The sequence below is a fragment of the Anguilla rostrata genome, chromosome 7 (genome assembly GCF_018555375.3).
Source record: "Anguilla rostrata isolate EN2019 chromosome 7, ASM1855537v3, whole genome shotgun sequence".
Taxonomy (NCBI): domain Eukaryota; kingdom Metazoa; phylum Chordata; class Actinopteri; order Anguilliformes; family Anguillidae; genus Anguilla; species Anguilla rostrata.
In genome coordinates this window covers 18,041,317-18,067,478 of record NC_057939.1, presented here as the reverse complement: position 1 = coordinate 18,067,478, position 26,162 = coordinate 18,041,317, and the positions used below count along the sequence as shown (strand labels likewise).

The window sequence follows — 26,162 nt, the reverse complement described above, 5'->3', positions numbered from 1 at the left end:
CTGATTTACTAAGACCTTCAGCATACGACTGCAAAACCTTTTAGCATACGCAAAACTAATAACACAACCAATGATTGGTGCAGAGCAAATGCCGTGACTAATCATTGGTCAGGTTATTGGTTTTGCTTGTGCTATAAGGGTTTGCGCATGCTAAAGGCCTTAGTAAATCAGGCACTTAATGTTTTTCCTAGCTATTGTGTGGTTCTTGCTAGGTGTGTTATTGGTTGGTGTCTATATTAGTCAGACTATCTGTATGACAGTGACTTTCTCAGGGATTGCATGGTTCCCTGTTTAGTTGCTCCATTCAGGGCGATGGTGTTTTGGCAAATGCCGATTAAGCGAATAATTGTGTCTCATAATGGAGCTAGTGAGAGTGGCTCGGGGAAGGGCGTGTTCTGTCCCTGGAGCTGTCATCTCTGTTTGCCACATGAACTCTGCTCTTTGGTCCATGACCCTCGAGTGGAGCCAGGGTGTGTTGCCAGTAACTAAAAATTAACTGCCATTATACTGCATGTGTCTGCTTTCTGTGCCTTCCCGCTGTATTTGAATGTACACATATAAAATCAGTTTGTGTGTGTGCGTATGTGTGTTTGTGTGTGTATGTATGTATGTATGTGTGTGTGTGTGTGTGCTGGTTTATTTTTGGTTGAAGCAGCTCTGGAGCTGTCAAGAAATATCTTCTTTAAGCATCACAGCTCTTCACAAGAGAGGAGGGAAGAGAGGGAAAAAACAGGCCCGCAGTTCCTGCTGCTGGGGTGGAGAGACAGCGCTGCTGGTGACGGAGCCACAAACATCTATACAGCTCTCAATCAGAGTAATGAAAATGTAAATAATTGATATAGCCCTGCTGGAGTACATTGTTTGCATTTGAATTAAACATTATAAGCAGGCACACTGCTTGAAAAAAATGACTAGACGTAAATAGCAGGATATGCAAACAAGTACGAAATTAAATTGCGCGGAGGCCTTTCTGTTTTTTTTAAAACTGGTTCAATAATGATCTCTGCCCTCTCAACGTTCTTGTGAGGCTTTTCTCTCTCTTGCTCCATCTTTGAGCCTTTCTTCAGAGAAAGTTAGCAGTGTCTCCGATACAGGTCAGGTTATTCAATCCAGGGTGGAATCGCCAAGCGTTCCAGGAAGTGTTAATCAGGCCAGGCCAACAGAGAATCCTCCTGCAGTTCCTAACTCCTCCCCTCACCGTGGTGTGTGTGTGTGTTTGAGCGGGAGCTGTGTGTGTGTGTGTGTGTGTGTTTGTGTCTGTGTGTATTCCCTAGCACTGGCTTGGATCCCCAAACACTAAAGTAGTTTTTTCGCCCCCATTATTTCTGCTTTTCCATTGTGGAACTCACTTTTGATGTTTCGCTTGCTCCTGCGGTCTTGTCTCCGATCCAGAACTGCTTGGTGGTCTCAGGGTGACATGAGCCCTGCAGACCCCCTGCATGGGGGTGGGGGGTTGGGGGTGTAATCTGGAGACAGTGGGGCGCAGCTGAAAGGGGGACTGGAGCTCCGGGCATGGGACTGATGGGCAGCCAGCATAGATGGTGCCAGGGGCAGAACGGGCAGTGTGCCCAGTCCTGCTGCCTCCCCCACTGGCTGCCTGGGTGAGACGCCCCCCCACCCCCCCCACCCTCACCCTCACCCCCGCGGCCCCTCTATTGCCCAGCAATGGGGGGGGAGCACAGCTTGGAAAGGAAATAAAGGGTAGATTGAGAAGCTCGTTCTCTGTTACCGCTGCACAGATCCAATCAGGTTGACCTATATGTCCTGAAAGGAACACACTGCAGTGGCTGCGGGTGAGCAAGTGTTCCTCCTCATATCGTACTGTAAGACTGCCTGCGTGTGTGTGTGTGTGTGTGTGTGTGTGAGTGTGTGTGTGTGTGTGTGTGTGAGTGAGTTTGCCATTATGTATCTATATCCAGGTACTTCTTGATTGAGAGACTGAGTTGAGTATGTCTGTGTATTTTGAGTAGGGGACTGAAGGAATTGGTGTATGTATGCATGAATGTGCTTTTCTGCATATCACTATGTATGTGAATGCGTCTGTCATTTTGAGTGTGTGATTGTAGTGCAAATGAGTGGGCTAAAGTGAAAGTGGGCGTGTGTTGGTGAGTGCTTGAATTTGTGGGTGACTGAATGAATTAGTGAGCGAGGGAATGGCTGAGTGATTCCCTGTATCCCAGCCCGGCCTGGCCTGCGGCACCATGATCTCTTTAGCTGTAGTGCCTGGCTCACATTACACCCAGGGTCCCCCAGGAAGACCTCCCCATTAACCAGGCCAGGTCTGTTACATGTGTCTCCAAGGGACGGTGTGCCCAGAATGTGACATTCTGTCCCTCAAAAGTCTGGCACCGTGTACATTTTATTCAGGTCAAAATATCTTGTACTTTACGTCCCGACCGGATTTCTGGTGCACGGTGAAAAGTAAGCGATGAGGAAAAATAGTTGCTCCCAAATGCAGTTCCTTCATTTTACAGCCAAAATGAGAATGTTTCAATCGCATGGGTGTCAGGGGTGAAGACCTGCGTGGTCTAATCATCATCCTTTTCACTGCACTGTAAAACCATCGCTTTCAGGAGCAACCGCTGTGGACGGATGTTATTTCTCCACGAGGGACACTGTTACAAGTCCAGACAAGGAACTCCTTTCTCAGTGGATAAAGCACGTCTGGTCTCTAAACTCTGAAGGGACTGTGTAGCACTTTTTTGTTGTCGTCTCGCTCCCCTTCTTGCAAGCAGCATCAGACTATTTACTGTGTACAAATAGACCCTGAGGGGCTTTTTTTTTTTTAAAAAAAGCACTGGCAATACATCGCCATAATGGAGCAGCGACTGATGCAGCGCCAGTCCGCCCGTCTCTTTCCTGTTCAGTCGCCGGAGAAAGCGTATGGGCACGGGGACGAGCAGCCAGAGGGAGCGCCTCTCCCACTCCTTCACTACTTCACAGCTAGTTCAGCCTGTCTGAGTCATCCACTGCCAGCAATCAGGAGAGAGGGAGGGAGGGAGGGAGGGAGGGAGAGATGGAAGGAGGATGGGAGGGAAAGAGAGAGAGAGGGCGAGGCTGAAAGAGGGAGGAAGAGAGTGGAAGAGGCAGAAAGAGGGAGGGGCTGAGTAAGGATGTGTGGGAAAGTGAAGAGAGGTAGAAGAAAGGAGCGGAGAGAGAGTCATAAGGAACGAGCATGGTGTAAGAAAGTGAGAGGGAGAGGAGAGAGGGGGAAGAATAGGCAAGGAGGGCGAGTGAGGAGGAGGTCAGGGAGTGGGTGAGAAGACGAGGGAGACGAGGAAGAGGAGAGAGGATCGTTCCGGGGCCCATGGGATGAAGAGCACACAGAGTCTGTGTCACCCAAAGAACGAGAACAGCACTGAGATGGGGTGTGAGTTGGGGAGCAAGGGAAGTGCCAGAGAGAAAGGGAGAATGCAGGGGAAGGCGAGGAGGAAGAGAGAAAGGAAAGAGAGGGAGAAAGAGAGCTGTGTGCAGCCCACATGTCTTTGATTTGGGAGTCTGGCTGCTATCTGGGTTAGTCACAGGCAGCAGTCAGAGCAGACTTAGACTTAATGATATACAGCAGGCGCTCGCTCAGACACCTCACCACAGAGATCTGTCAGAGCTGCCATCCCATTGATCTCCCAGCGCCTGCCGCAATGCACCCTGGGACACACAGCTGGCCAACCCTCCCCCCCCCGCCAGTGGCCCACTCAGCAGCACCCTCACTCTGGACTTTTTGCCCACTGAATGGGGCAGGGCAGGGTTTGGGTGGAAAGGAGGTGGCGGTGGGCAGAAGTGGACCTGTGAACATTACGACCGTGATAACTGTAAATCCAGTCTGCTACGAGGCTCACACACAGCTGTTTACGGCTTTCCGTCGTATTTTTGCCTGCGCGAGTGTGAAGGGGGTGGCGTACAGCTGTCTTTGTAGCCCATTTTCCTCTTCCATATGGTAATTACGCACGTTCAGATCCAAATTGAAAGGAGCTCTCCTGCTTTTGAGGCTTTTGTCTTTCTTGCTTGAAGTTCTCAGGTGCGGTTTGATTTACATATTTAGCAGGTCCTCTTAGACGGAGTGACTCACATCATAACTTGCCCTCCCTCCAACACTGGTGTCCTTCAGTGACATCATCGCCTCCCGTGCCAGCCATTTGCCAGACCAGCATGTAAGGCTGCCTACGGGAGGAAGCCTAACACACAGCTGCTAAGTGAGGCTGGCTTGGCCCTGGCCGTCTTTTTCAGCGTGTTTTATTTATTAAGTAAAATTAGACTGGCTGCATTCTGGGGCTACGGTCAGGGTTGCTTCTGTCTCCTTGGCCTCATGGAAAATGTCTTCCTCCACCCATGAACTCTTTTTGAGAACAGAGGAAGCTGACTGCCGCAGTTCCAGAACTGGTACTCCAGCTCTGTTTCTCGGTGTGGCCCAACATTCTGAGGGCAAGTGGGAAATGGGCACAGGGACGCTCAGATTCCATACGTTATTCGTATTCAAGCTTTAACCCCCAACACCCCCCCCCCCCCTCAAAATAAAATAAAAAATGTTGTGACGTACATTAAAATAAAAGTACAAAAGAATTGTATAGGAAGCCAAGGCTACAATGTCCTTCTAAGGACGCTTTGAGGAGGCTTTGTTCAGTTTTTGGCCTCAGGCCACCACAAGGGCAGAGGTACCTTAACTCTTTCCTCGCCGGAGGCTGACACCCCATAAGTAGCTACGGGGTACGCGACGTCACGCGGCTTAATGAGAGCGTTTCAGTTGTTCATTTTCCGATCTCTGACGACAGACCATTGATTTGCAACTTCCAGTAGTCAGAGAAGATAGGAAACCGTATGGGTGACGTTGACTTTGCTGGATGGGTAGATTACGCTTGTTTTCTACATTTTATCAGACCTTTCAGATTAAATGCATAATTATTTTTTTCCTGAAGATTGAGTACGATTATATTTTGAAAAATGCATCCGCATTTTAAAGAATAGTCCTCTAAAATATTTTATAGCGAAATCGGATATTATCTTCCTTTATTTGGAGACAAAAGGCTACTTGAACAATAACGGTAATGTTAAAAACGAATGGGCAATGACATAAGCGTGTATTTCAGACATTGCTCTTGGTTTCACAGTTATTGCATCGAACTCCACAGAAAATAATTTCCGGACTAGAGGGTGGATTACTTGCTAGAGTGAGCCACCTTGTGTTTACCAAGCGAACCACAACTATTTACTTGATCATCGACGCTAAGGCGTATCTTTTTATGTAATGATTTTCCACATTTGCAACTCAGTGTTTATATGGCGCGTATTATAGGTACTATTTTCATGTAGCCTATATGCTACAAAATTGAAACATAAAAGTAATCTGGAATTAAGAGTAAATTACGAATCTACAACATAGGCAATCATTTTTAAGTACACTTTGTGATGTGTTTGGACGTCATTTGTATTTAAGGAATTGCTAAATAAAAGGATTTAGATTTTCAGGATATTGGCTGTTTCAGGGCATTGCTTTGGGTTTTGCTCAAGAGCTCTACCGCAATGTTGTCCTTCAATGTTCAGAAGTTTCCTTTAAGTTTTATATCGCTCCAGCTGACATTTCATTAAAAATATAGTATAATGAAAATGCAAATTTTCTTTTAGATGCCTGTTTCCCATTGAAACACATGAGTAGACGCGACGAAAAGGCTACGAAGTTTTTTTTTTTTGAGAACATATATAAGAAGTATTCGTTCAGCAGAATGTGTGCATCATTATGCCGCAAGAGGGCAGTGCGTGTCCTTGGACGGCAGATACCTTTTCAGACTGTTCAATTAAAGGGCACATAGAACTGTTTTCATAAAATAAAAATAACGATAATAATAATAATTTCAAGTGGTAATTAATGACATCCAAGCAGCATGTGGCAACACATATTGGATAAATGGTACATGTTCAGCCTCTGTCCCAAAATTTTACATGGTATTCCCTAGCTTAGAGGTCAATTTATATACTAGTTTCATGATGATTAACCATAGCTAAGCCTGTCACATGCCCACTGACAACTGATTGGCTGATGGCTGCCATATTTTTTCAGATATGACTGTATCATTGTGCATCCAATGGCAGACTGACACAAAGACATAGTGCACAAAGATTCAGCTTGATAGGTCAAGCAATTGAGGAGTTAGAGGCATTTTTACTTGTTTTCCTCTTACAGCACCCCTTATTGGTGAAAGGCCACCTAAATTAGCATGCTGCCTCATAGGCAATCTGTCACATTTGCCAAGTTTTTCGGAGAAAACATTCACGAGTTACAGCTGTTTTAGTAAAAATGGCCACGACCACAACTGTTTATTAATGTTGTTTTGAAATTTCTACATTTTTTTTGATAATTATTCGACTTCAGGCAATTTGGTGACACTCAGCTTAATGGCCTAGGACAAGTTTGCGAAAGTAGGTTTTGTCAAAAATTCAAAATCTTGGAAAATCAAAATGGTTGCCTGTGTTGTTTCTTGAGGCAAAGTTGTTCATCTTAAGGAGTAGGATCTACTGACGGGAGTTATATGATTTTTCATTAACTATAGCCAAAGATATGCTCTTTGAAAACCTGCATAGTTGTTATAGAGCCCTCTAATGGCTGACTAGTCCCAAATTTTAGAAGAAGGTATCAAGTCAAGAAGTCAATATACTCAGTATACGCAAGTTTATTATGATCGTCCATTGCTGAGCCCGTCAAATGGCTGCTGATATCTGATTGGCTGATAGCACCAATGGTTTTTTAGAATATATTTTTCTCATTGATGTGTGATGACCATATTGTTTTGAAAGGTCAGCATTTTTTTGATAATTATTGAGGCTGAGACTCCAGAGATTCTTTCAAGTCTAATATGGTGACAATAAGCCAAATGGCCCCAGGCTAGTTTGCAAAAGTAGGTTTTGCAAAAGAATTTAAAATGGCACATATTGAATTGGGAATATAGGTTTTGTTTGGCATGAGGCAGGGAATCTTGAAGGAAAATAATTTTGATTCTAGACCACACAGCTCAGGAGTTAGGGGTCAAAACATAAATGGTTGCATAAATTGTAAATGGACTGCATTTATATAGCGCTTTTATCCAAAGCGCTTTACAATTGATGCCTCTCATTCGCCAGAGCAGTTAGGGGTTAGGTGTCTTACTCAAGGACACTTCAACACGCCCAGGCCGGGGTTTGAACCAGCAACCCTCCGACTGCCAGACAACCGCTCTTACCTCCTGAGCCATATCGCCCCATCTGGCCATATCGCCCCATAACAGCGCCACCATCTGGCCACTAGGAATCATTGGCATAACATGAGTAGTGAGGGTTTCGGGAGGGGGTGGGGGTGGGGGAGCATTCTTTTCAAGTTTCATAGCTCTAGGTATTACTGTTTTTGCTGCCCATACTGTTTTAGGTAATAAATATAAAAATGATAATTGAACAAAATCAATAAAATTATTATTAATAATAATAAGAATGATAATAAATAAATAAACAAAAAGCAGTGCCAGTGCCGATTTTGGCTGGCGGCCCAGAATTGGCTTCGTGTCGCCCAAGGGATGTATGGGTGGGATTCAGTCGGCGGGAATAGCAGATTTCACTGCTCAAGCGACCCCTGTTGGCCGTCGGGGCCCCCGAGCCTTGCCCTCTGCACGTCTGGGTCTCTGCAGCAGGGGCCCTATATGAGCAGGCGACTACATCGTTGGCAAATTGAACATTCCAAATTTGGGTGGGATTAGAGTTGTCAATCAAAAAAAGAGAGCATGAAATTAATGTGGCTTTTTCCTTGGTATGATCATGAAATGAAATACAGCAAAATGATCAGTTGTTAATTTTTTGGCAATGGTGACTCTTCATTGTTCCCTGGGGTATTTTCTTAAGGTAAATGAATAATCTGAATTGCTTTTGGAATATGTGGTTCAGCACTGTCTGCACCCCCAGGACCCAGGAGTGGAGCCATCTCTTCTGTTGATATTAACACAGGCTTATGTAGGCTACAGTAATGTGTCGGATCTAGTTACAGGCCCACTGCACATGAAGACACGGTCCCAAGGGTTCTAGATATTCATATTACTCTTTGTTATTCTCATATTAGTGTCATTTGTTTTGGCAAGACACTTTACCATGCCAATAAAGGATTCATTTGAGCCCAGAGTCCAATGTATTTCATCTCAAATTTGCCAAGAATGTCTTTGGCAGATTCACTCGAATATGCAGTGCTTTATAAAAGTATGAGAAATGTAGAGTGAAATTTGTTATTTTTGCTATGTGCTTAAGGCATTTTCATTTGAGATCAAACGATGAATATGAGACAAAAGTACAGACAATCAGCTTTTATTTCATGGTGTTTACATGTCTGTATGTTTCACAACTTTACAGAAGCACCTGTTTTATGTTGAGTTCCCCTATTTTCAGCTGTGCAAAAGTTAGTTAACAGATTAATTTAAAAGTAAAGCAAAGCAATAATGTCTAATATTTGGTTGCGTAGCCCAAATGTACAACCAATTTACATCACCAATTGTTTGGTATCTTTGAAAATGCTTTTCCAATCCTTCACTGAAGCCACTTTCAGTTGATCTTTGCTTCTGGGGACTTCTGTCTTAAGTGTCCTCTACATAAAGTGAAATGTATGCTCGATTGGATTTGAATCAGGTGACTGACTTAGCCAGTCCAAAACCTTCCACTTTTGATGAATGCTTCGGTTGCATAAGCAGTTTGTTTGAGGACATTGTCTTGCTGCAGGATGAAATGTCGGCCGATGCTGCTGGAGTTTCTTTGTACATAGTCAGACGAAACCTGTCTGTACACTTCCAAATTCATCGTACTGCTGTCATCCTCCATTGCATCATCAATAAAATGAGTGAGCCTGTTCCAGAAGCAGCCATACATGCCCAAGCCATGACACTACCTCCACAATATTTCACAGATGAGGAGTGCTTTGGTTCATGGGCTTTCCCTTCCTTTTCCCACACTTTCAACTTTACATCGGCTTCGATGAAGGTTTATTTGGTCATATCTGTCCGTGAAACTTTGTCTCAGAACTCTTCAGTCTCATCTCTGTATTCTGTGGTGAATTCTAATCTGGCCTTTCGATTCTTGCTGCTGATGAGATGTTTGCATCTTCCTTTATTATTCTGCTCTCAGTCTTCTGTTTTATGGTGGCTTGTGATATTTTCACTCTTGCCCTCTGGAGACTGCTGGTGATGTCAGGGACCGTTGTTTTAGGGGTTTTCTTCACAGCTCTTAGGATTCATCTGTCATCAAGACTAGACACTCACTGCTCTTGTATGAGTGAACAATCCTTGCTAAAGGAAACACCAGCAACAATTAACACCGGTCAGTCATCTGTTGACTTTCTTTTGCACAGCTGAAAATGGGGGGACTCCAGCTGTTTCTGTAAAATGTTAAAACATATATGCACGTAAATACCCTGAAATAAAAGCTGATAGTCTGCAGTTTTGCCTCACATTCATCTCTTGATCTCAAATCTTAAATGCCTTAAGTATATAGTAAAAATAATGAATTTCACTCTATCATTCCCATACGTTTGGAGGGCATTGTAATGCAATTCACCAAAGATATTACTTCTGACTGCTTAAGTTGAGAAAATACATAATGTCAAAGGCAACAGGGCTTCTTCTGTATTTAATATTACTCGTAATGCATAACACAGGGATAGACATCTGACGTAGCTGCGTATCCAGCATATTTAAAAGCTGTCCTGGCGACGACTCCCGCGTTAAAACAGATCACTGCTTTGAAGGGTGTGTGGATTACGAAGGATGAAAGGCTGCTCTCGAGCCCGCGCTTTATCATGCAGACGCCGTTCGGAAATCGAGTGGCGTCTCTTACTAATTAGCCACTACTCTGACCTGGCCGCGTACCGCAGTGAAAAGAATATTAAAGAGCAGGAAATTAGCCGCTTACCTGTGTGGACCTTCTCGTCTTGAAATGGTTGAAGCTGTTAAATCGTTTTGACATGTGACGGGATGAGCTCAGTCTGTTTTTACAGCCGGTACAACCTGTAAATTCACCAAAACAATATTGCACTGGCAGGTCATACAGAAGGACAGGCCGTAGCCACCTCCTCTCAAACACGCATTAGAAGACGTCATTAAAAAAAAAAAAAAAAAACAGCTAACTGTAAACTAGCCTAAATTGATTTGACATAGTTTTGTTACCAAAGTTTTGTTACCAAAGTTTCACAGAAAGTAGGCTAAATATAATTTGTATTTATTCATAAATCCACTCTAATCTTAGAAATCATTCATTTATCGGAATATCTATTCTCTTTTGTGGGTAATGTCATTGTATAGACTGATTTATATGCTTTGAGATTTTATAAAGGTTTTAAATAAAGTGGTAGTGAAGCGTTTGGCGCTTTGCTTTTATTTTCATAACTAGAGAAGATTAGCGTTTTCACAAAGCACTCACGTTTATTCAAACAAACCATTCTAGTGGCGGTAAAAAGGATTATACGCACTTGAACTGGGAATACTGGACAGAATACTGAAATTTTCCAATTCGTTAGTTCCATTGTTACTCTCTCTCTCTCTCTCTCTCTCTCTCTCTCATTAACATGACATGACTTATTCGTTGTTGCCTAAGCATTTTTAGAGCGAAAACATAATATAGAACCATCACTCACTCCTCCAAATTAAAATAAAATATATAATAATATGACGACAAGTGGTGAGTGGAGGTTCCTCCCATGCATTTTTCTTTACACGTACACTTTTTATACCGAACACTGAGCACTTTAAACGTTCTCGCTGTAATTCGCAGTTAGGCTGCTACTGTGAATCTCGATGATAACGGCCGAATACGAAAATCGCAAGATATTGTAACCCTATGTCACTGAACCCTGTGTGTCCGCGCGCGCGCTCGCGTGGGTGTGTAAGTGATATGGGCTGCTCCAGAAGTCCAGGGAACAAATCCAATATTGGTGACTAGATTGCTTCCCTTGGCCCTGTTGCAAACGTTATAACGGACCACTGTCTCTGCCCATTTGGCGTTTTTCAATGTTTTCTTAACACTCCGGTGGTCCCCGTGCTTTGTGAAATGACAGAGACGGTTCGTGTTCTTCTACATCGTCCCTCCCATTGCCTATTTTATGCTAAGCAAAAAGGGGACAAGGGGAGGGAGGAGAAAGAAGGGAGAGTTGAGAAAAGAGAGCGAGTTGAGGATATCGGAGTGTAATTGAGAAAGTGATCTGAGTCAGTAGGAGGAAGGACGGTCGTACCGTACGGAATAAGTGATAGTTGCCTTATTTTATGACTCTAACAAGTATTTTTGTCACCTCTCGTTCCTCGATTAGATCATTCCCATAATTTCAGAATTGGTTCATAACCACTTATGAAGATTTTTTCCCCTGATGTCCGAATTTATATTTCTCTGACATGGACTCTCCTCTAGACAGCACTGGATGAGATTTTTGGTGGAATTAAGATTTATGTAGAGACGGGCTTGCGTTAGGAAGGCTTAAAATTAGGACTTAAAATCGAGTTAATGCATAAATGCAAAACGAGTAAAAACTTAGACAAACAGTACAACCGCTCATCCTGATAGCACGGAGAGGCAGTGTTTGCCAGTGGCACTTGGTTTCTAATTTTTTTTTTTTTTTTTTTTTTTTACCAAGCAAAAGGAAAATTACAATTTTACCTTTTTTCTCTGGCGGTTTCAGAAGAGGAGTGCTACGTTTCTACCTCTGGTTCAAGGGGACATGAATACCAGGATGACCGAGGGGCAGTGTACCAGTGTTGGGATACACTTACTATTGGTCGTCGCACTCATTGCCTGTAGCTCACAAGTGCTGGTGGATGCGAACTCTTGGTGGTAAGTCAGAATTTTCTTAATAAACGTTACATAACTGAACGACAGAAAAAGATTGCTTAATACATTGATTGTCCTGAGTTTTTCATGCACTGAGATTGGCTGTGGTGACATATAGGCATGCAGGTACGATTCAGTGACGTATTGCATCTGTGCTAGAGTCTCGAGGCGCCGAATGCAACAGAGAAGCCCAAGACAAATGTGAGGCTTTGTCAAAATATTTACCTTGCAGCGCCGGGGCACAAATGGTCAGGATTTGGAAGGAAAGAAAATTAACGTTTAACAAAAATACAAATAAAAAAAACATTTTATTTCTTTTTGTTTTTAAGTGGCTGCTTTGACCTGTTATACTGTATCACAGTATATTTAGTGCTCTTGATGTTCCATCCGAAAAAGCGCACTTCACTCAATAGCCTTAGCACTCTGAAGGCTGTTGAATGTAATTAATGTGCGGAATTTAATCGCAAAAATCACAGACTCGCCGTCATACGATAAGGTATTCATAATTATTAAAGTGGCCACTCATCGTTCCTATTCTTTGAGATTTACCTTGTATTTTCAAGTCGGTATGTAGGCTATATACCTTATATATACCTTAATTCCAGTTCATTAAAACTTATGTAAACACGGTGTCAGTTAAATGTAGACGACTGTGTTTCGAATATTCTTCATATTTATTCACTAACATGGTGTAACCTCTGTGCACGGATATATTTTTCGTGAAAACAAGTTTGACACAAACAGAGTAGCTGTGTGTTGTTTTGGTACCACGTGTGTCAGTTACCTCGACCCATGCCTAAAATTACACCGAAATATTACCTGTGCAACGATTACATTTTACAGTGATGTCATTGTGTTTTTCGTCAACTGTGCTTCCAAGCATTTTAGTTCTCATTTGTAAAAGCCATGTATTGTATAGCTACCATTCGATTGAGGCTATTTCGTTTGTCACATTAAAAAAATATCAAATCTCTCTCTCGCTCCCTTTCTCTCTTTCTCTCTCTCTGTCGTTTCGCTTTTATTTTGCAGGTCTTTAGCAATGAACCCTATTCAGAGGCCGGAGATGTACATCATCGGCGCTCAACCGCTCTGTAGTCAGTTGAGCGGACTTTCCCAAGGACAGAGAAAACTGTGTCAGCTGTATCAGGACCATATGGTGTATATAGGCGAGGGGGCCAAGACCGGCATTAAGGAATGTCAGTACCAGTTCAAACAGAGGCGATGGAACTGCAGTACAGTGGACAACACGTCCGTGTTTGGACGAGTTATGCAAATAGGTAAACAGCGCAAAGTTTACTTGTTCGTTTAACATTTCGCTAATTTATTCATATTTCGACACTTGTCTACAATGATTAATTTTTTCCCCTTTCCGTTTTGACATGTTGATTTTATGTTGCGTTGTCCTCAATTAGCCACGTAATGTGAGCATATTTACAGGGGCCAATTTAATATTAGGGTATCTACCTTCAGTATACATTTATTAGTACACAGAATAACTAGCCTACTTGTTTTTCTGTGTTTCGTTTGTGATATTTTGCCTTCTTTATTTATTTTATAAGTTATGTTAGATTGGGCAGTCAAAAGTTGAGACGGTATTATTGTGGAAATGCGGTAACTGCTTCTGTCGACCTTGATAAACCATCGACAAAAAGTTTTCGCTTTCGACAGCTGGGTGTTAGTTCCGTTCGGCAGGGAAACGGGGTGTAAGGTGTCTTTAAGTCCAATGCGGATGAGGTGGGCGAACCAAGCGACCCCCTCCTTTCTCGTTCTAAATAGCAAAGGAGTTATTTGCAGTCAATCGCGAGGTTTATATTGAGGTGTTAGCCCGCCATTGTCTGCAGCCCCTTTTGAAATGCAATTACACGATGACACGAAGTCGGGAGATCCGGGGTTCTATTTGAAGTCTCGGTCCAATGGCCAATAAAATGCCCTAAGGCCGCAGACGCGCTGGCAGAATATGTAACCAGTGCACGTTTTATGAGCGTACGTAACCGAGCAAGATGACGTTTCATGTGAGTTTTCGAGAGTGTGGCTTCGGCTGATACTGGCCGCCTCTAAGCAATATTCTACATAGTTTCAATCAAGACTTATCAGTCCTTTAGTGGTCAGATTCACACCTTAATAAGTAGTAAACACGACCAAATTAATAATATTATCCAGACGGCAGTGTACGCGGGTTAAATTCTTAAATGGGGAAAGTATTTATGAACTATGGGTTCTGCATTCCAGATGACTTATTCTGAAAACAAATATTCCAGGTAACATATGTAAAGCAGATGGAAAGTGTTTGAGGAGCCATACATTGGTACATACTTATCTTTATGTTTTGACAGCCAGCACTCTAAAGAATTCCCGAGTTTCTTACTCACAATATCCAACGATTAGGAACATTTTCACTTGACATCAAAATACACTCATAGGTTGATTCGTCAAAGTAGTTACTACCTTTTTATTAATTTTTGTTAATGAAGGAACAAATATGTCAAGAGAGGTTCAACATCACTGTTCTGTTGCTATATTTCTCCCTTGCTTTGCTATTTTTTTAAACGTGGGTTAAAGCAATTTTTGTCTTTTTAGAAAACTGTATGCATTTTTCTTTTTGTAATCCCAATAATAAGGTCACCTTGTTTCATTGTGTCGAATTGTATACTAACACTGTTTTCATGCATTATCAAGTACTTATTGGGATGTAGTGTTATTGGGTTAATTTGCTGTATTAGATATGATCATCTTTACTTATTAACTAAAGTCGTGACACATTTTCAAACATATACATTTATAAAACAACCATCTATTTTTAATTCATAGTTCTGTTTAAAAGCATCAAAACATTACAGCTTTGTTCTGCAAATCTTTTTTTATATATATAAAAAGGGTTGGCAGTCATTCTGCCTTCCTTATGTATTTTTAGTTTTTTATTTAGTCTGGCAGAAAACAGAGAGGGTAACACATAAAGATGGTATAACGGTACGGACAGTGCCATGGTGGAGCATCGAACACCTGGCCGCACAGGGAGACTCATACAGATTGATAGTTGGCATTTTCTACATGCTTAAGCAAAATTATGTTAAATCTTAAACCTTTGTTCTTCTACGGAATGCATTGGGCTGGGATAGAAAGCAGACCATCTCAGCACTCCCCTAAAACACTCATTTACTGACCCCATTATCCACGGTGGTTTATGCATCTTGCACTTTATCCATTTATCCAACTGGATATTTGCACAAGCCATTCAGAATAAATATCTTGCTCATGGGCACTGTAGCAGTGACAGAATCAAACCTGTAACCTTCTGGGTTTGCTTGTTTTTGTCTGCGCTTTTTAAGGACACGTGCTATATTTACACATTGTATCTTGACATTTTGTGGCTTTTACTTTGAAAAACAAATTCCATGGCTACTTTTCACTCATAAAATGAATGCCTTGTGGTTTGAGGAGGTGGTGTTTTTGTGGAAACGGAAACGGATGGAGCCTGACAGTTTTATCGGCGTATTCAGGCCCGTTTCTCCCCCCTGTTTGCCTCTGTCAGGGAGCAGAGAGACCGCCTTCACCTACGCCATCAGCGCGGCGGGCGTGGTGAACGCGGTCAGCCGGGCGTGCCGCGAGGGGGAGCTGTCCACCTGCGGGTGCAGTCGGGCCGCGCGACCCCGTGACCTGCCCCGCGATTGGCTGTGGGGCGGCTGCGGCGACAACGTCAACTACGGCTACCGCTTCGCCCGGGAGTTCGTGGACGCCCGCGAGCGGGAGAAGAACTACCCGAAGGGCTCCGAGGAGCACGCGCGCACCCTCATGAACCTGCAGAACAACGAGGCCGGACGGCAGGTGAGTCCACCCGCGCCTCTGCGGCCTCCCTCTCCTTTTGTCAAATAACCCTCCACATCTGCTTCTGTTTCTTCTCCCATTTTTGTTGCTAATCGCACGTCTAAGCCTGTCCAATTGCTTCTGAATCCCCATGCAATAAACAGCGGCATGTGCGTCCCAGCTAAGCTGGTTAGATATTACGCTGGAAGATTGCATTCCCGCAGGCACCCAACTTGACCAGAGGAGTCGCTATTGTGCAGTGAGGTGGAGAGTACCCTGCTGACTGCTGTAACAGTGTAACAGGATTTAACCTGAGCTGTGGGGCGCACTGCCCAGGGAGATACTGCTTTGACAGGATGTGTCAGCTGAGAGTCCCACCTTCTCCTTTCATCTTTTCAATCCCGCTCGAATTTGGAATACCATGGTTCTCTTCCGAAACACGCGCCTGCCAGCCAGCAGCTTCTTTTCACACCCCAGGCCGCACATACGCCACGGCCAGCAGGAGTCGCTCTAGCAATGAGCAATGCTATATGCCTACTGACCGTATCCCTCTCATATCCCTGAGTGATGCAAAGCTAATTATGTGCCGCCACTGTGGGGCTGTCGGTACAGTCAGCACTGGGTTGGGTTCGATCCGATACCGTGGTGTTCACTCATGCGCCGCAAGTGCAGCTTTTGTCGAGTGAGCTACCCAGCAGCCCCCCGTTCACATTTAAGGTCTTTTGAGGTGTACAGGGTCTGCTGATTTTCATTGCGTTACTGAACCATGAATTCATTAACTCAAGCAGTTCATTGCACCGTTAACTCACATGGTTACCTCAGACATTTATTGCCAGTTTTAAGGTAAAAACAATTTGTCTTCCACGTTGGGCACTTATGGGAATTTCAGCCCTGCACATATTCTGCATTTTAACTGGAGGAGCTCAGTTGGATTTTGATTTTGGAGATTTGGGGCTGGCATGTGGGTCTAGTTTTTCTGGCTGAGGGTGCTGAGTGTTATTTCTGGTCCAGGATACTGACAGTCCTACTGTAAAGGCCTGGGTGCTGCGGTGACTGTAAGGGGCTTTGAGGTGATGGGTTTGATGTTTGAGGCTGTGGCACAGTCTGGGCCTTTAGCTGGACTTCTGAACTAAGTGGGGAAGGGTACTGGCTGCTGTGCAGCTAGGCCAAGGAAAGACAGAACTTGAAATGAATTCTCCCTTTCTCTGTGAATAGGTTTAGCAGACAATGAGAGAGAGGGAGACAGAGACAGAGGGAGTGGGGAGTAGGGGTTGGGAGTGGCTGGGTTTGTCGTTTTTTTCTTCGTCTTCCATTCTAAGTGGGTTGAGGCCCAGGATCCAACCACATATGGTCAGCAGAGGCAACAATATTGGCGACTTCTAAGATATCAATTAACTTTATTGAGCTTCTTAATTGTCAGGTTTATTTTTATTTGAGGTCGACATCTGAATGACATCAGAGTAGGAACCAGTGCCTCACTTAAACAAACAACGTAGCTGACTAACAAGGGGGACTGTGACTGAAGCCTTGTAGCCCAGCGTCCGCCCAAACCAAGCACAATAAAAATCAATAAACAGACACACGGCAGAATGTTTGTGTGCGGGAAAGGCGCTCTTAATTGCCAGGGTGGGGGATTGATAATTGATTGGAAGTGACCAAATGGCCACGCATTGAGGCTAATGCCCTTGGAGTCCGGGAGGTCAGAGGGTCAAAGCACATTCCTTTCGGAATGGGGGCTAAAGCCCTGGACTTGCAGCTCTGTGTTAAAAGACGCTTTCATGGGGTGGGGTGGGGTGGGGCGGGGGTGCAAAGGAGTAATCTCTCTTTCGTTGGAATTACTCCCGAGTTTAAGGTCCTCTTAAATAGGGTCACTGAGATAGAAAATCCAAGGGAACTTGGATATAAGAGCCCTTTGAAATGATGCTGGCTAACCCCCGTCGGGTTCACTAGCTCGCCGTTTCGGCTATTGTCTGTGCGCAGGACTCCTTTCCTTCTTTCAGGCCGGCAGCAGCTGGCTGTCTGAGGTCGGCGGAATAGCGGGCCAGGTCCAGTTGGTAGCTGGTGAGATCTCTAGCCTCATGTCCTGGACCTCAGTTTTGCACCCGTGCCCATCCCCCACCGCACAGAGACGGGAGTGAGGCTTGGCCTCTTGACACGTCCAGATGGGCCGTCCCTGTGACGGGCGGCTTATTGCTCCCCGGAAAGCGCTGGAACATGTCAGTCAATCCAGGGCGATAGCGCAGGACGCAGGAATGTCCGTGCTCTTCCCCCAAAATAAGCGACAGAGCCACCCCGAGGAAGCATCATCGCCAAAGTAGCTTCGTATTCTTACCAGTGCTCAGGAATCCCATTTGTTTTCAATGGGCCATCTTCAGCTCTAATACCTCCAGCATGTGTTTTCCAGTAAGTGCGTTTACTCAGGGTGTTTACAGAGGAGAGCGTTCCCCTCTCATTAAAGAAACTTCCAGAGTTGCGTTCCTGTCCGGAGTTCCGAGAGGTTAAAGAGGTCAAGGCCTGGATTGGACGGTGCTGGCTGGATGGTCCCGGCGGGGGCGGGGGCGGGGCTGAGATGGAGGAGATTACATCTTTAGCATCAGATCAGAGTTTCGGTTTGCGGAGGCCAATGAGGCGCAGCCGGCTTCAGATACCTGTCCCCCAGCAGGGGACTTCGAGCCTCCCCCCCCCATTTCGAGCTTGGTAGATCACAGCCGGAGATCAGTGCTCGACAGCTGGATTTTTTTTTTTTTTTTTTTTTGTTGCTCATGCTGGACGGAAGCTGGGCTCTGTGAAGACGGGTGTGTGTGTGTGGGGGGTAGGGGGTCGTTTCACTGGTTTGTTTGGCCCCGCAGGCAGCGGGGCCCTTTCTTTTGGGCTTGTTTGCGGGGGATTTGTCGTTCTTGGCGGGGCCGGGCCCTTTGTGGTGGAGTCAGGAGCGTATCGGAGGGCCGAGCGCGGCCCCTGAAGCGTCTCAGCTTAGAGGCGTGAGCCCCGGCGACGGGGAGGGACCTTACAAGGTTCCGGTTCTGTGGGTCACAATGGCTCCCCCTCCCACGGCTGTCTGCACAGAGGAGCTCAGCGGAGACGGCTGCAGCTCAGCGTCTCAGCCACACAAAGCAAACTGCAGGGAGCTTCCTCTCTCTCTCTCTCTCTCTCTCTCTCCCCCCACTCTCTCTCTCCCTGACTATCTCTTTCTCTCTCTCTCTCTCCCCCACTCTCTCTCTCTCCCCCCACTCTCTCTCTCCCCGACTATCTCTCTCTCTCTCTCTCCCCTACTATCTCTCTCTCCCCAACTCTCTCTCTCTCTCTCCCCCACTCTCTCTCTTTCTCTCTCTGTCTCTACCTCTCTATCTCGCTCTCTCGCTTTCTCCCTCTCTCTTTCTCTCTCCTTCTCTCTCTTTCTCTCTCTCTCTCTCTCTCTCATACACACACACAGACACACACACATATAGCACCCACCTCATCCCCCTGACACACGCACTATACTACACACACCACATACTTCACCACACACAACACATACGGATAAAAACACACACGGAAAATATGCAACACGAACCACACACCCGCAGATGCGCGCACAGATGCAGACACGCATATACAGATGTCGAAACTGACAGGAATGTGAGGAGAATTGAAAAGGGGAAACGTCGGACACATTTCACCAAAGCGTTCCTGTTTCATCCTTTCTGAAACTTAAAATAAAAGCCATCTGGACGCTGCTTTTCTGACGTGCTAAAATATAGTCTCTTACTGGTCTGACAGTATAGGATTGTGAGTCTATTCATCAGTAAGACCCCGAGCAGAGCAAAGCAGTCCTATAACTCAGCAGCACATGCTCAGTACTAATGTATCACGTTGAGCCTTTTCTTATGAATCCGTGGTTTTCTCCACGATGGAGTTTTTTTTGTATGAATTTGTATAGGTATTTGGTGATTCCTCCGCTCCGCAGTCCCCCCTCCTCTCGGGCTCTTGTTTACCCAGCCTCCTCTCTGTTCGCCTGTTGCGGCAGCTCTTATTGTTCCAGCTCCCGGGGGTTTGTCCCTGAGAGAGATGGATGGACCCTGCGGCGAGCTCCGGTGTCGCTGCGCCCGGCGGGTAGGGCCGAACGCCCGGCAGGGCTGGCCGTTTAAAAGGAGCCCGGTTCCGCTCTCCCGCCCCGCGATCAGGCGCTCTCTCACGGGGAGGGAGGACCTCACTGCAGCGTGGCGTCACCTTGCGGTTTTACGGTTTATTAGGGAACGCGTTCTATCATTTTGCTTTGTGATGTGGAAAACTTGAAAAAAGAAAGATGAATACGGCTTTGTTTTCTGACACGCTGATAGGTTGGGGTGAGACCTAATGCTTCCCATGGTTTTTATTTACAACGGCATCAGGACTCTCCAGAGTTCCAGGGGGGTCGGGAGGTCAAAATCTGGTGTGCTAGGCGCTGAGTGGATACCCTGTGTACGTGTGTGTGTGTCCCTGTGTGTGTGTGTGTGTGTGCTTGTTTGGGGGAGGGGAGCAGAAGGGGGGTAGAAGGGTTTGCTACAGGAAGTGTCTCAGGTTATCAGGAGATGCTATGAGGAGATAGTGGGTGGCATTACCCTGAGTGAGAGAGAAAGAAAGAGAGAGAGAGAGAGAGAGACAGAGAGAGAGAGAGAGAGAAAGCATGAGAAATCCAGGAGCAGAGGAAGTGTATTGACATCAGTCATCACCCCACCACTTTCCTAGTGGGCTAGCCAGGTGTGCAGGTGTGCAGGTGAGGCTGCTGACAGGGCGTGAGCTGAAGGTGTGAGAGCTCTGTGTGCAGGTACAGGTAAGCAGAGGAGTGCTTGGACTCGGGCAGCTGTGGACGAGCCCTGGGGGCCTTCGGGGTAGGGGGGTTGGGGGAGGGGAGGGGAGGGGTCTCATACTTGAAAGCCCTGTGGCGGCCCTTAAGCCCCTCAGCAGCGGGCTTGTTAAATGGGGGCCGGTGAGGTGTGAGGCCGAAGCCACCGAGGGCCCCTCGTGAAGGCAGAGCGGCCCCTTTGATGTGGCCATGCCAAGCGCACGGGCGAAAAAGGCCCTCCGGACACAGACACAAAGGACACCGCGGGACCTTTTAAAAGGCTGAGCACAGACAGGGAGCGCATATCTGTCTGCAGTTGGGATGTGGGGGGGAGGCGAGGCTGGGGGGGTGGGAGGTGTGGGGTCCCCCCCTAATCAACTAAAACAACAAGAGAAAAGCAGGAGTTAAAACTCAGACTCATCTGCTCAGAACTCAGGGTTTAGAGTTGGGAGAGTGTGTGTGTGTCTGTAGGTGTGTGTATGTGCTGTAAGTGTGTGTGTTTGCGTGTGTGTGTGTGGGGGGGGGGGGGGGGTTATTGGCTGCTTGACCCACCCTTAAATCAGAGAAGAAAGGAGAAAGCAGTGATAAGACGCTTGGATTTGTGTGTGTGTGTGTGTGTCTGTGTGTGTTAGGGTGTGTTAGTTTCCTTTTCAGATATGGTTGGGATGCGCTGTTGTGGCTCCAGCCTCCGCAAACACGCGTTGATGCGTTAGCGTCGTTTGTCCTCCGTCAGGCTCCAGCGCAGTCTGTTCAGCGCTCTCTTTGTGGGGTCTGAATGTGCGTTTACGGGCCACTGCCGCGGCCCCGCTGCCGCTAACAACGCGCGCCGCTGTGAATGGAGACCAGACCGCCACTTCCACTGAGCAGGACCGGTTCGCTTACTTTACCAGGAATCTGTTGCAGATGCTTATCTTTATTCAACTTAACAAACGGAATCCATTATTGTCACTGGATTTAAAGATCTTCTGAGGTCCATTTGCTGTAACAGTCTGTTTCACTATGGAGATTTTAACGAGGTTCACATTGCGAATTTTGGGGAAGGACAAGGAAAGAGCACTTATGAGAGTCAGAGAATATAGCCGTACTGTCTCTTCCTCCTCCCACAGTTGGGAGCACAAATGTTGTTCAGTAGTTGGTAGTTTTAAGATGGCGGGTTTGGGAAACGTTTTTTTTTCTCTGGAGCAATGTTCCATTGCTTTAACGTTCTCCAGTCATGCTGCTGGATCTTAATGTAGCAGGTTGGGTGCTACATGGCCTGGTGCCTACAACAGCAACATTGCCCTGCTTGGGTATTGAAACCTCAACCTTCTGGTTTCAAAATGCCTCTCCAGACTGTCCAGGCTCAGTGTGTGTGAATGTGATGAAGTCCTGGTGTGTGAATGTGATGAGGTGCTGGTGGAGCTTCAGTGGTGCTGACCTGCACTCATGCGACCCCTGCAGTGCTTGTGATTCTCCTCTCGCTGTCTCTCTCCCTGCTACTTGAAGGCCAGGGTCTCCGGTCTTTGGTCTGGGGTCTGAACTGTTTGTTCTTCTGCAAGTCTGGACAGCTCACCAGTGTCTTGTCTGGACTCACTGATAGCTGGTCTCAACAATATGAAAGATCCGTCTCTCTCTACAGGTGTAATGGCAAAATGAGCTCATTCCTAAACAAAAATGGTTGAATACCAATGCTGAAGAAATTGAGTTGGGTATATATATATATATATATATGTATGTGTATTTAAATATGTACATGTATATTGTTAAATGTAAGAGTAAAGTTTATTTAGAGTCGTTTTTCTGTGTTGGAACAGCTGGGGGTATTAGTGAATATATCAGCAGGTGGTCTGTCTGGAGTCTCAGCTGATTGCAGCATTGTGTGTATTGTGGGGACGTTTGGCCATTCACTCCTTTGTTTCTTAAGTGGTCAATCTGCTGGTCTCATTCAGTGGTATGTAAAGAGACCAGTCTGTGGACAGTGACTATCCTCTCAAAGAGGAAGTAGCTGACTGTTGAAATGCACACCTTTAGGCTGCAGTTCATTGAATCAGCCAGAAGGGGTCAGCATTGCATCAATAATCATTGAAGGAACCACACTGCTCCAGGAACACAGTGTCTCTTACATGATTCACTCTCTCATTCCTTCCCAGCCTCTCTCTCTCTCTCTCTCTACCTAATTCTTTTAAATGCTTTTTAGTGTGGCCATTTCAGATGCCCTCTCATTAAACACAGTGATTGACTGTATCTTAGCAAGTGCTTTGAAGATGTTTCGGTGATTGCAGTTGAGTTAGTTGAGAGCCATCAGTTGAGTGCTATAATATTAATTTACCATTTCCTCAAAATGACTTAAATGGAATCTCAATGTTTCTCTCTCCCTCCCGCCCTCTCTCTCTCTGTCTGACAGGCTGCGTATAACATGGCCAACGTGGCCTGCAAGTGCCACGGCGTGTCCGGCTCCTGCAGCCTGAAGACCTGCTGGCTGCAGCTGGCCGACTTCCGGCGCGTGGGCGACTTCCTGAAGGAGAAGTACGACAGCGCGGCGGCCATGCGCATCGGGCGCAAGGGCAAGCTGGAGCTGGTCAACAACCGCTTCAACACCCCCACGCCGGAGGACCTGGTCTACATCGACCCCAGCCCGGACTACTGCCTCCGCAACGAGACCACGGGCTCCCTGGGGACCCAGGGCCGCCTCTGCAACAAGACCTCGGAGGGCATGGACGGCTGCGAGCTCATGTGCTGCGGGCGGGGCTACGACCAGTTCAAGACCTACAAGCACGAGCGCTGCCACTGCAAGTTCCACTGGTGCTGCTACGTCAAGTGCAAGCGCTGCACCTCCCTCGTGGACCAGTTCGTCTGCAAGTAGGGGCGTGGCGGGCTGGACGGACAGAAGGGCGTGGGGCTGTGCTGGGGTGGGGTGGGCTGAGGAGACAATAGGCAAGGAAGAGGAGAAGCAGAGTACATGAACTTAAATAATAATAATAAATAATAAAGTATATAATTTAGTAAACAAACAGAAGATAATAATTTAATAAGACTTTGTATCTTGGTTCGAGCGCACGAGAAAAGGGAGGGGAACTTTGAATGGCAGGACACAAGGATAATAAGGTGCCGTTTTCTTTCCTTGTTTCTTACATCTTGGTTGGCTCCCTCCGAATTTCCAGGGGGCAGACCGTGACCTCTCTGGTGGGCTGTGGGACATGCCCTTGGAAGAATCTCCTCTCGCAGGCTCCACACAGAGACAGAAAGTGGGGGACAAAGGGGAGACCTCCACCCAGTCATCTCAGAAACTGCTTTTAGGTGTTTTTCTCAGTCCCTCCCTCCCCCCACCAGACTATAGTTCTGACACCCCACCCCTGGCCACCCCTTGCCCTGCCCCTCATATAGCTCTGAGATGTTTGGATGTGACAACGCGCATCTTGCACACTTACTATCACATTTGGCCACAGCATGTGCTTGAGTGCATGTGTGTCACCACATCAAACTGCCCTCCCATTCCACAGTGCAGACACAGACCCAGAGCCCCCTACTGGTGCCCCTGCCATCCTGCATTTTGTAGCAGATGGTGAGCAGGGGACCTGCCTGTGCTGTCAGGTTGTATGGATCCATTACGGAGTGCCCAGGGGGCCTTATCCTAAAGAAGAAAGTGCAGGAGATAAGATGATTGACAAGATGCCCATGGACATCGTTAAACAGGGGGGTGGAACTGAACCCCTGGACTGGTCTGGAGACACTGCCTAATAAATTAGGACACCTCAGAAAAGCACAAAAAAACACGCCAAATACTCACCTCTCACCTCTAGGCCTCGCAATGTGTTTCATGTCTTTCAGAGAGCACTGACAGAGTAAATGGGTTTACTGCAAGTCACATGACAAAAACAGCTTCATAGTTTGGGCTGGTTAAAAAAAATGTTACCCACCCACATGAGATACTGATCATTGAAGGATACTGGCTTTTTGTCAGAAACTTATCCTGTCAAGGATTTCTTCTGCTGAAAAATCCAGGAAATTGTTCAAGCTCACAGGTGTGACAGTACAGTTGCTTGTGCTATTCAGTCTGAGATTAAAATTTAAAAAATGAGCAGCCTTGATAAGAAGGTGCAAATGGTGTGAGAAATGTATTAGTGTGTATGGAAAGTGTGAAAGGGAAATTGGTGCACATTTATAGTGGGAGAAAACTGGCAAAAAAGAACATTGTATTACTTGCTTTTCCTGTTATACATTTTATATATTGTTTTGTTTATCAGTATCCACAGTTTAAAAAATTTTTTTACCACAAAGTGGTTCTTTGGTTCCCATTTAATCCTCCTGCATTGAGACCAATCCCAACCTAACCTGTCCTTTGATGAGTGTTTTTGAAAAAACCTGTAAATAATTGTCCTATTAGGTAATCCCAATTAAACAGACAAAAAGCCATCTGCAGATTTTTATATTATCTCAAACAACTACTGTCTCATGATTATATCCTCAGTGTGTATATGTATCTCTTTTTCCTCTTCAATCCAGTAACATTAAAACAATAATTATTGTATTCCTTTGAAAAATGTACCCTTCTTTTGAATTATTCCACTAGATTTCTTATTATCTCTCAAGTGTGAAAAGTAGCGGACCTATCAGTCAAACAATGAAAGGTCTGCAATGATTATATGGCCATTCATGGATATATTCTTTATGTCGTATGACTGAAGGTCTTTAAACTAAAATCAAATTGCATCATTTGATAAGTTAAAGAAACTGCATTGAGGCTGTTATATATTTCCCTGTCCCTGCAGCTGTTCTGCTTAGTGGTTAGATTAACCACACTTCTGCTTTGCATTTATGTCAAGACCATCGGTCAATAAGCACATCTCAGTACCCCAGCCTGGGCCCTGGTACATTTCCCTTGGAAGAGTGGAGAGCGTGTTGTGTAAAATTAACAAAGCCAATGGTGAAATGATGCAGACCGTGCAAAGCGTCTTGCCTGGGAGGGTATTGTATTGTCATAGTGATTAAGAGCTGTGTAAAGGAGAGCGTGCTGTTGGCTAATCCTGTTCACAGTTCATGCGCAGCCTAACCACTGCTGTGGGCAAGTATTGTATCTCTCTACTAAAACGCTGTCACAGGAGTACTCTGATATTATGGTATTGCAATGGTTTTTGGTGCTACACCAATAGTATACACTACTGTATATGAGGGAGTATACTGTGTGCTACTTCTATCACACTGTTAAAGGATTTAACCAGAAGCTGTTATATAAGGAGTGTGTCACATGTTTCAGCATCCAAACAGGTCTGAACTCTCCCTGATTTTATCCTTTTTCCTAAAATAAGTTAAAAGTAAGCAAAAAACTATATTGTAATATGAATGAATACAGTACTTATATCACTCTAAAGAATTTTGTGTCATGAATATACCCATATGCTAAAAGTACTTGTATTTTACTATATTCATATATCCCTATTTTAGAATAATGAGTGACAGAAGAAAGACTGAGTTTGGTAAGACTGGTTTCAGTTCAGGAACTGGTTTCAATTGCTCTCTGTTGGTACTGCTCCTTGAAAACCTGTTTCTGGGGCATTATTATTCACCATATTGTATGGGCAAATAGCTATCTCGTTATTCACATTCATGTCTAAAGTATTCACGTGCTGATTGGTTGCCCTTGTCTCTACGGGGATGGTTTCTAACTAGATGTTTCAGCACTGTCTCAGGTTGCTATCACGACCTCAGTGAATGCAATGATGATGGCGCACCAGTGACGATGTGTTCTGGGGCAAAATGTTCTCCCACTAGA

The 26,162-nt window shown here is 45.5% G+C and overlaps 1 protein-coding gene across 2 annotated transcripts in view; it reads left to right on the top strand.

Moving 5' to 3' along the window:
- wnt5b (wingless-type MMTV integration site family, member 5b) overlaps nucleotides 1-24,933 on the top strand; it is a 71,074-nt gene extending 46,141 nt beyond the window's left edge. For both annotated transcript variants that reach the window (XM_064343382.1, XM_064343380.1), the window contains exons 2-5: nucleotides 11,657-11,808; nucleotides 12,835-13,082; nucleotides 15,335-15,627; nucleotides 22,797-24,933. In XM_064343382.1, coding sequence (XP_064199452.1) covers nucleotides 11,696-11,808; nucleotides 12,835-13,082; nucleotides 15,335-15,627; nucleotides 22,797-23,255 — 1,113 coding nt within the window. In that variant the 5' untranslated portion in view covers nucleotides 11,657-11,695 and the 3' untranslated portion in view covers nucleotides 23,256-24,933. The remainder of the gene's footprint in view (nucleotides 1-11,656; nucleotides 11,809-12,834; nucleotides 13,083-15,334; nucleotides 15,628-22,796) is intronic.
- Nucleotides 24,934-26,162: the final 1,229 nt, after the last annotated feature.